The sequence below is a fragment of the Conger conger genome, chromosome 16, assembly GCF_963514075.1.
Source record: "Conger conger chromosome 16, fConCon1.1, whole genome shotgun sequence".
NCBI classification, from domain to species: Eukaryota; Metazoa; Chordata; class Actinopteri; order Anguilliformes; family Congridae; genus Conger; species Conger conger.
Genome location: NC_083775.1, coordinates 26,029,189 through 26,040,390, shown reverse-complemented (window position 1 = coordinate 26,040,390; position 11,202 = coordinate 26,029,189). Strand labels below are relative to the sequence as shown.

At 40.3% G+C, this 11,202-nt stretch overlaps 1 protein-coding gene across 1 annotated transcript; it reads left to right on the top strand.

Moving 5' to 3' along the window:
• The first annotated feature begins 8,555 nt into the window (after positions 1–8,555).
• Positions 8,556–11,178, top strand: psmg3 (proteasome (prosome, macropain) assembly chaperone 3). Its single transcript, XM_061224477.1, has 3 exons — positions 8,556–8,704; positions 9,249–9,478; positions 9,571–11,178. Exons 2-3 carry the CDS (start codon positions 9,263–9,265, stop codon positions 9,721–9,723), a joined length of 369 nt encoding a protein of 122 aa, XP_061080461.1. The 5' UTR covers positions 8,556–8,704; positions 9,249–9,262; the 3' UTR covers positions 9,724–11,178.
• Positions 11,179–11,202: the final 24 nt, after the last annotated feature.

Genomic DNA, 11,202 nt, shown 5'->3' with positions numbered 1-11,202 from the left:
AGTCCCGGAATGTTTCGTCTCCAGTAGGCTACTACCTGTAGTGTCTCTCACGCCAAAGCGTAAATGGTAGAATTGGAGATAACTGTTTGATGGATCGCCTTTCGAGCCAGCGCGCTATTGTAAATGTTTTATAGTAGCCAAGATTAAAAAGCTGTCGAGGCAATCTGTTGAACTTGGTGAAAAAAGTAATGAAAAATAAAAATATTTGCAATTCTCTTAAAAGGTAATGTGTTTGTTTGGCTTCTCTACTAGTGAAGCACATATACCCACCCAGAGGCAGAGCGGTGACGAGAGTGAAAGGTCCGAGGACAAGGGCAATGATGTGAAACAGTCATAACCGAAGCTGCAGCATGTTAATTTTCCCATTTCTCTTTTTGCTTATAATTACATTCATGAGCTCAAGAAAAGGTATTTGGCCTTCAGTTAGCAAGATTGGGCATTTATTTATTTATTTATTTATTTATTTATTTCAAAAGTAAGGTACACCAATATTTGAAAAAATCTAAACTACATTTCTGATTTCAGTCACCACTTTATTTTCTTGTGGGTGGTGGTGTGTCTGGTGACTGATCCCCAGGCAGAGCAGAAGGTGGAGGCTTGACTCCATCTCTGCAAAGACCATGCTCAGAGGAAAGTGTTTTGGAGTAGAACAAGGGTTGACATTCTAGCCCTGTGACTACAGATCTGCCTCAGAATACAGTATAGCATGGATGACATTAAGACAGTCCTACTGTAAATAAGCAAAGGCCAGAAAAATGTTTGCCCATTTGACATAGGTATACATACTTGTGCTTTAATAAATCACACGCAGAAAATTATATTGTCCAATCTATACACCTAGCTGAGTCTTGATTAAATATCATCAATAGTTTCATATTAGAAAGTACAGTTTTACCTCTAGTAGACCATTAAATCAGGATTATGTCTGAACAAAATTTGTTTTGTCTGTTCAAAACCAGAAGAGCAAAAACAAAACCCCTACTCTACTCTAATGATACTGCATACTGGCAAGAAAATCCATGCACATATATTTTATCTTTACAAATAAATATAATACTAAAACATTTAACTATACAATAGTTCCACCTGTTGGAGAGACTTGATTAATTCAATATAGGTCACCATATTAGGTTAATAGGCTATGGGGCTAAACCCTTGTCCTCTCAGGGGGTTTGGCATGGCCACACAACTTATTTTGTTTCACAAAGCCTTTTTCTGTTTTGGGAAGGTAATACAGTACCTTCACTGTAACATATTAACTACGGAATCAACTCTGAGTGTGTTTGAGTCACAGTTGTTAAAGTACTTTATCAATGTGTAAAATGTGTCATACCAAAGTCTGTTCTTCACTGAGCAGTTTTGGTTGTTTGCAGAACACTGAGCTAATGAGCTGGTTGCAGCTGTGCTATCCCTATAAATGGTAAATGGTTTGCATTTATATAGCGTACAATTGATGTGTCTCATTCGCCCATTCATGCACACACTCACACACCAATGGCGGTTGGCTGCCATGCAAGGCACCAACCAGCACGTCAGGAGCATTTGGGAGTTAGGTCTCTTGCTCAGGGACACTTTGACACGCCCAGCCACAGTGCTGATGTGATGTATTCCGGGTACTAAAAAAATCACCTATCAGATCTATGACTGCATCATATACATTCATCTCCTCCTCTGGCTGCCTTTTCCAACATGGCAAACTGCTATTTGAATATTGACTCGAATTTGACACCTCTTTGATAGTTACCTGTCAGAAGTCCTTTGTAGACATGCCAGTTGGCTGTCAGGGAACTGGGTTTGTAACCTGAACACTGCAGGTTTAAATCCCTGGCAAGATGTAATACGTTGTCAACACTTCAATGCTTTTCTTATTGTCGAAAAGGCCAACCTTCAAGCCATACCTTTTATGAAACTTTAAAAATGATATTTAAAAAAAAACCTAGATGGAACCAGTGAGTCTAATGTATGTTCCAAAATTATAAAAAGTAATTTGCATGTCAGGCTTTGTGTCGGTCACCAATAGCTGCCACATGTCCAGGCAGTCTGCCATGCATTGACTTAACAAGTCAGATTATTGACATTGCACATTCATGCATGGTGAATTCTGTTTAAGCTGTATTTGTTTTCTTTGTCAATGTGACTTTTATGCCTACGTCAGGACATAGCGAGACTGCTTTTACAGATTAACAAACTTCCAACATTTTCCAATCTTTTTACCAAATGGGTTTGTTGCAGGTATACAGATAAACTAAAATGAAAATGACAAAGAATTGGACGTCCAATCAATGGAGTGCATGCTGGACACTTTTCTAAATGAAGGCCGCATTTTTATAATTTAGGCTATGGTTTCATTTGGAAAGGGCTGAGGAGTATATTAAGGGAGCTCTGCCACTAACAAGAAATTAAAATCACTGTTGTATAAGAGATGTGAAAGTGTTCAAGCAGACCCGAGCCAATACAGCATGAAGTTCGAAATGTTTTATCTGAACTGAAGCCAGAGTGAGCTCTACAGGTATTTTGCATCTGCTGATAAATATATTCCATTTCTATGTGGGTGCATCACCTTATATTCTATTAATCAATGAATGGTGAATGAATTCTGATGCTCATAATTTTATTATCAATCATAATTATCATGTAAAACCCCACGCTAACCCAACAACGGAATTTAGCGAGGGCTGAAGGTATCAGCGCGCTCGTCCTTCTGATGTTGCTGAAAGAATACTAATAGGGTTAAAAATGAGTGGCCCCTATGCGGAGATTCTAGATCAGCCAATAAATAAACCACGATACAAAGGCAGTAGTACCACTCTGCCTTCCGCTCTTTACTGGTCCGGGCTGACCGAGAATCCCCACAATAGGGCCAATAGATTCACCTTTGTTTATCTGACTCCATTTTAGAATAATAATTTATATTAGTTATCCACATTAGGTGGATTTCTTATTGATTTTGACTTGATCGCTATAGGAATCCTGTACTGAGATTTACTCTCCGAACAGTCCTCTGCTGGTACCGCCGCATGTCACATCGCGTGTTATGTGCACGTCTCACGAACTGACTAGATATCTATAGTCATCACAGAGGTCGCAGGAATAGCTACACTTGGGTATATCTGTTTACAGCCTAGGGACCCAAGCAGACCAACCTAGCTACGGCTATGCTCGACATGAATGAACTACCACGTGGAGGCGAGGGATTTACCATCATAGGTCTACGGGTGCTATACGCTGTGATACATTAAGCGTAAATATTCATTCTCCCTAGACCAGTTTGAGGGGGCAAACCAAGCATTCCCTGTATAACTTTGAGTGTCAGTAAGCGAAACCACACAGATCAAGTTTCCACAATTTATTTTACCAGGCAGGTTACATACACGTAATTACATACTAGTTCCAAATCAAAAAACATTACAACGGAAACCAAATTACGGAGTCTTAAAAGTCATACCTGGTAATAAAAGCTACATACGGGAGTCTGGCTACAGACACCCTGTACGTAGAAATTACGTGCACTGTGTGCATGGGAGGCTGATTGCATTCTCCCAGATTGCTTAGTTTGCTGTTCTTAAATCCAAAATCTGGTCTTTGATGTTAACCCTAAAAATGGGTCACCCATCTGTAATTTGGAGCCACGCCTCCCCAGGAAACGCAGGGGGGTTGAGGCACATGGCTTTCACTGGGGCAGAGCTCCACACAGTTTGGCTCTGGTTCCTGGTTGGTTATGATGTCCAGCGTTTGCTGTTGCAGAAATAAAACCATTGCACCAGTCGCACTGAAACAATCAGAATAATACCAAACATGAATATTATCTAAACTGACTTTGTCATGAAACATCCAATGCTGTACACATCATTTAGTGACTGGGTAAAGAGGGAGAGAGCAATAAAGGGGTTCAGGAGAAGGTCAGGGCCTAGCAGGAAGTATTTCCTCCCAACCTCTCTGTGCCGTAAAGAATGTTGCCCCGTCGTAACGAGTTTCACGGCTGGAGGCCTGAGTCTTCCCCCACAGGCTCCGGCCCGTATGGGTGCGGAGATACCTGGGTCAAATTTGTAATTGTTTTGGATTCAAATACCTTTCTGTGCTCAATTGATCTTGCCTGGTGCATTTTAGCCAACCAAGAGGACCAGAAGGTGGGGGTTTCACTTTTTGAGAGTAGTTCATATGTTCCAATAGACCGGACAAGCTCAAGCTGAGAAAAGTGTTTGAATCCAAAACCATTAAGTATCTGACCCAGGTCTGCTTCTGACATAACGTAGCTCACCATCTCTTTTCCCTCTGCAAACCACCAGCTGGGCTGAGTAGCCTTCCCTGTGTATGGTATGGTCTGTTAAGGCTCACTCTGTGGAGCTGTCGGCCAGGCTTCAGTTGGCACTTTCATGGTTAGGGATAAATTCCAGACATTAATGCTATACCAAGAATCAGTGCTTGACCTTTTCAGTCCCAGTAGTGCCATATAGCCGTTAAGCATAACTACCATAAAATCCCAAGAGTGCCATATTGCACTCTCAACCTTATACCTTTTCAAACAATCAAAATGACTGCTATACAGTTGTTTTGAGCCCCTATTGTATTCTAACAAATAAATGAAGCCTTAAGGTTTGTTTTAACATCAAATTAAAAACGATGCTGATATATTTCTTGATATGTTTCTTTAGTATGTTGCAAACAAAGTAAAGTGAGTTCTGCCAAGTTTATTTAGTAGATTTCAAAGGCTTTACAGCACAGGATTCAGAGGGAAGTTTTGTAGATAATGGCATTCTTGATGAACTAGAATCTCTTTCTGTCAGGTCTGAGGAATCAGATTCTTCAGAATCAGAAGAGGAAAGTGTTGAAGAAGATGAAAAAAACTGGTCGGCGAATTTCAACTCCGTGAACATTAAGGCATTTAGAGAGTAGTGGTCCCGCTAGTATCATCCCTACAGATTAAAATGTCAACCTTACTGAAATTTCTCAACCAAAGCCAAACCCCCTTGGAATTTGGGCTTGGTACTGATCAGGTTAACATGACCTGCCACCCAGGGAAACACATTTACATTTCTAGGCAATTATAATCATCTATAAATGGTGTCCCTAAAGAATCTGAACCTGCACATGTTTGGAGCCAAGTTCAGCTGCTTAACATCACATCACATACTGCAGCTACTTAATACAGAGTACAAAGTCATAGGCCCTATTCTTCACAAATCCATTGATCACCAAACTGATAGGTTCCCACAGACACATTAAACCCACAGTCACGTACCCCAGGTGTTTTTTTCAGGGCAAAAACAGGTCGGCGTGTGTTACAAATTAAAATGACCCACGGCGTGCCTACCAGGTCCTTTAAAGAGATTGTATGTGACCAAATGACATTCTACTCGAGCGAAGAAAGAAATAGAATTTAAATGGCTGCCATCAAATATGAGCACCCAAGATTGAGTTCCTACCCTGAGATACACGTGTCGACATATTCATTTCTTTTATCTTCTGCCACCATCTCAAATGTGTGGGAGATAGGGAAAACAAAACTGATGACATATTGCCTGATAATATTATATATGCAGAACAGATCTCTCTGTGTCCGTAATGCATAACTGACATGCCCATTACTAAGCCTGGTACTACATTATTGTGGTTGGAACAATGTTAAATGAGAAGGTCTTTGCTGGGAGATTAATTTTCTAGCTGTGGCTCAGACCAGGTGTATTAAATTAAGCTTTGAATAACTTTTTTTTTTTTTTTTACACAATTGCACATAATTACCTATCTCATTGAGTAAGTGAGTCTTCGGTTTAATTAAATGAATTCCCTGATGCAAGACTAACAATAGGAAATTGGCAATGAATGTAATGCATTTTAGTGCTGGGAAAAAAATGTCTACTTTTGCTTTGTTATTAGAATCTCATATTCCCATCATCAATGTCTGATTCTGAAGCACCCCACAATGCATACACTGTAAACAGCTTTAACCAAACAGAACTGCTTATTAATCATATCCCTGTTTGTCTATACGCACACAGACATATGAAATTGTATTTGCTTACTGCGTGAGATGAGAACAATCGTCTAATGGTGTTTACTGAAAAAAAATTTCTCAGCAAATGACTGCAACAGCAGAGCGAGCCGGCCCAATCAGCCGTCGCCTCGAGCTGTTCTGTCGCGGTGACAGCCGCTTCAGTCTCCGGAAAGTGGGCCGCAAAGCAGCCTTCAGTCATGTAAAGGAGACGGGGCCAGCGACAAACCTGCTGAGATACCCACTTCTATCGCAGTCTCTTGAGGGCGAGCGCGTGAATCAAAGTCCTCCGGAATGAATTCTGCAGGTGCAGCAGCGGTTTTATGCGCGAAGAGGCTCGGCGGTAAATACTTTATGCCGTGTCAGGCTAACCAGACTCAGCAGACCTGTGAAGAGTTTGTTTGAAATCCGTAAAGGGGAAAACAATGAAAGGAACATCAAAGGAAGCCCCCTTTAAGGCATGAGCCTTTCACCGGGAAACAGAAGTGTCTGTTCTGCAGGTGTCACCGCGAGGTGGAGACTGATGGTACCGGTGCTTTCTCAGCAGATCAGAGCTTATCTGACAGTATCAACACTAATCTCCTGTTTCACTGGACAGGGGAAACATGCCATGACAGTCTCGGACTACCGGACTGATGGGCCTGAAGGCTTTCATTGTGCCTCAACCCTTAATATTTATTTTAAAAGTCTGTATTCAATCTATATTTAGACATATGTAACAATCCAATAACATGGATAGTTTACAGTTTTCGTTATCACTGAACTTGCCAACCCATGTCACCTGAATTTTTGCTATGTAATATCAGCTCCAAATTTAGCTACTAATTTTTACACTACCCTAGTATTTCAATACTAGAATTGCCTATCCATATTTTACATTTGTCTTGTTAAATTACAGAGCAGAGGGGTTGGACAATGATACATTAAAATAAAGCTTATATATCTCAAACTTGGACACACACCTATCCCAATAATGTCGGCACTGAGAGTGTTGCAAGCTTCTGATTAATTAAGTTATTCAGTGTTTCAAATTAAGCAACACCAGAGTAGAAAACCTTACTTCCAGCTGGCCATCTCAATTAGCTTCACTACATATTAAAAAATCAGTTATGCCAGTGTTATGATTCACATTAAGTGTTTTCAGAAGGTACACTTAGTGTTGAACATGTGCTAATATTGTGCATGTAAGGTATGGTCTGAACTTAAAGTTTACATGCTGTGTAAACATTGATGTTTGAAAATAACAAAGACAAAGTTTCTGTATAAAAATTACACTGGTTATGAACAAAGTAATACACTAAGGCACTACCACAGGGATTCTATGTCATTACACATCGAAAACGTTCATATATTTTGATCCATTTCATTTTAATTGGCTTAAAAACAAAATGGGTGTTTCAGGGGTGAATACTATGGCTTTTTATTACGATATGTTCTGGGAAAAGAGGAGTGCCAATTGCATAATTTCATGAAGTTTGCCTCAGATATGCAGGTCAGTGCTGAATGTGTTTTCCATATATTTAATGAACCCTCAATTAGAGTCTGATTTACATTTTTCAAAAGTCTGCCCAGCTTCCTTGCAGTCACAGAAAGGTCAGTGCTGTCATTAGGAGATTAAGAGTTGGGAAATGTAACCATTTTAATGGTGTGGGTGTGGATGGGCATAATCCACTTTGATACTTATTCCTTTGCAAAAGGCACAGCTCTTTCACATACTTCTACATTTTCCCAGCACTTTAATTACCCTTCACCTTTTGCCTCATTTAATGCTTTAATTCTGCCTTCATCACCTATCTGTCGACCCATGAGCGTGCCTTTCGGCTGTTCACTGGATGTTTTTGCCATCTGAATTGCATATTAATTAAATTTCTGATTTTACAAGCAAATTGGTCTGGATGTAGGCTATTCAAATGTTTTATTCAACATTTTCTCTTTTTAGACTATTCGTGTGCTGTCGGTGCCTTGCAGTGTTTCTGCTCATGTTGTGGCTACTGTTTTCTTTATTACTATCGATGATGATGATGATGATGATGATGAAGTAGTTTTCTATAAAATATACTGAATCCACAAATACATCGAATCCGTGGTATTGTTTTCTTCATGCTGCTATGTACCGCCGATTGAGTTTCGTTCAATGTGGAGGACAAATTGGAAAATCTTACATTCCACACAATTTAAACGATGTCGCAGATTCTTTCTCCTAAAGGTAAAGTATCCTCTTCAGTATTAAAATAGAATAATCCCTCGACATAATTAAAATAAAAGCACACTCAGTGAAACTACATCTTTTTAAAATTACTGTGACAGTGGTTAACTTCTGACTCAAGCCAGTGTTGCCAGGTCCGTGGGTTCAACAAAATTATATTACTTAGAAAATTCCTCTGTCGGGTTTTCTTTCATTAATTTTTTATTTTATTTATGTATTTGCTGGGTGATGTATTATTTCGCAAATAATAGTTAGGTTAAGGCCGCAGAGAGTGACAGCTCTTGGGTTGTATGCCAGACAACACAGTTGAGAAGAGCAGAGTTTTTTGTAGACCTGGCAACCCTGACTCCAGCTCGTAGAGGAAATCCTCAGACTTACCGAGCCTGCGCAGTCTACGAAAAGCACTGCCCGATGCTGCTGCGGTACGGCGGAGAATAGCTTAGAGGCCACTTTCCAGGCAAACGACTGCGTCTTGCCGATAAGTTTTCTTCCTGAATCACAGCAATAAGGTAAAATATACTCTGCTCAGTTAACGCTTTATTTGCAAATCTCTTTAGCTTGCTGTTTGAGTAGCTGGCGTGCATAACGTGTGCTGTATGGCCTACAACACATGACACTCTGGAGAAAGCCTCGGCATGCCGTAGTTCATCCAGGCGGGTGATTGGTAGTTCTGCCGGGCTACATTACCATTTCGAAGATTCTGGTGAACTAGGAATGCTGCAAATGAAAAATCTGTATAGAACATTGGGAAAGTGTAGGCCTTTTAGCAAACAACATTTTAGTTCACGGGCTTGATCATAAATGTATCCGGTCTTCAATGACGTTAGCGAAGCAGAATTGCTGAAGGATTAATTGTAATGGATAACCAGTAAAGCCTGTGGCTAACTGCCTACCAAATTAGAGAAGATCGTAGACCTATGTTTGTGGCTGTAGATAAGTTTAAATGTGTATCTTTAAAGTGCTCTCAGACGACGTGAAGAAAATGTGTTGAATGACACAGCAAAATCCTTCACAATTCTCACCTCCCCTATCCACCTCCTTTTTTCCGTTCAGATCGGGGGCTTATCATGGCAGCACAGCCTCTGATCAGAACAAAACAGAGAGAGGAGGTGATCAACGGCACGCCAACTCAGGTGGTGTGCACAGAATTCAGCAACTACGTATTTGTAGTCCTCACGCAGTACGGCAAGATAGGATCACTCATCTCGGTCACACCTGACTCCAGATCCACTGACATCAGCACCACCATGTTCACCACCAAAGTGCTTCTGGGAAAAGATGAGGTAATGGCTCCGGTGCCACGCTACTCTTTAGGTTTCATGATTCTCCTATCCTGGATGTGAGTGTCACCGTTCTGTCTCTCCTGCCTTTTCAGCCCCTGACGCACGTATGTGCAAAACACCTGGTGACGTTCATCTCACAAGAGGCGGGAAACAAGCCCGTTCTGCTGGGACTGGCCCTCAAAGACACGAACATTGAGGCAATTAAAGCCATGAAAGACATGCTCAAACGCTGCCAGGTCTGGTAGCCGATAATCACGCAGGACGTCGCTCAGAACCCTGACCAAAGAACACCATCAGCAAATGGACTGGAACTTAATACCCTGGCTAGATTTGTATGGTGGGAGAGAAAGTTTCTTGTTTTGAAGTTGAATGTTAATGGTTAATGGATTTTTTGTACTACACCCAACATTGTAATGGTATTCCTTCCTTAAAAATATTTATCATATTCAAGGATGACTGGATGTTATGATTCATAGTTTAATGCCCCAAAGTGAAATATTTTCTGGTAGAAATTAATCATTATATTGTGGACAGTGTTGTCTATAGTGATGCTTCTGCATTTCAGTTTAATAGCAGATAACATCAATTTGTCTGAAATGTTCTGTTTTCCTACCACTGTCTGGTTTTTGCCTTTTTAAAACCGCAGGTCACTTTTTGCTTTGCTAGCCCAGAAAGTTTTTGTGTTCGATTTTATGCAGATATTATCAAAGTTTATTGTAGCATGCCAGCCTCACAATGACAAAGAGCATTGAAGCGGGGCTCTTCAGTGGCATTTTAGGAGTATTCCCCCAGAAAATGGATGTGTGCTTAATGGAAAAGTCATTTTGGAGTACATCTAATTGAGATGCATTAACATGTCCTGAATGTTCAATTTGGGGGCACAAGAGCTGGTATAGAGCTCTGGGTTAGAAGTTTAAAGCAAGAAACTACAGGCAACTCCAAGCAGCTTGTACCAGCACACTTTCCAGAGGCTGTGCTTACAGAAACATTTGTCTTATATTCACATCTAAACTTACGAATATGTTTACAATCAGTTTACAATGCACACTCTTCACTCCCTAGGTTTTTGCATGCCTAATGTTAGCCTGCTTGCAAATTAAAATTAAAGTGGCAAAAAACGAAAGAGTTTCGGCTGCATTGATGAACATTATTCATTCAAGCCTGAATCTCGGGATGAGAGAGGTTGAAGAGGAAAGAAACCAGCTTGCTGTTTGAGGATGACTAGAAATTGTTTCAGTTGATCTGGGTTGCCTAAAAGTTATTGCATAAGTAACAAGAAGATGTTTGTCTCGTTAACGCAAGTTGGTATTGTGCAAGCAGAAACCATTTTCAGTAGTCGATTTCTTGCTGCTTTGCGACGATTCTCTCAAGGTATAGGAAGTCATGCCACTTTTTTCCGCAAACAGGTCTGAGTTAAGTACAGCCACAGAACAGTTATTTGCACACAGTGGTTCATTTTGTTTAAAACCTAAACCTGTCACTGTCCCTATACTGGCCAAGGTTGGCTGATTGTGAGGAACGTCTGAGTTCTGAAGTATCCTTTGTCTCATGAAAAAACTGGATAAATAAAAAGTGCCCACTTGAACTGAAATATCAAAAAGCATCCCAATCCTTTTAAAGGTCTGATTTGTCATCTTCATTTCACTTGTTTTTTACTCAAGGGTGGTTATTTTGCTGAACAATAAAATATTTTAATAACACTTCAGATTTTTGTCATTACTTTA

Bases quoted from the DNA above. Each gene is read 5' to 3' on its own strand.
- psmg3 (XM_061224477.1), top strand. From the start codon at position 9,263: ATGGCAGCACAGCCTCTGATCAGAACAAAACAGAGAGAGGAGGTGATC. The intron at 9,479-9,570 runs GTAATGGCTCCG...CTGCCTTTTCAG, and splicing joins TGCTTCTGGGAAAAGATGAG to CCCCTGACGCACGTATGTGC.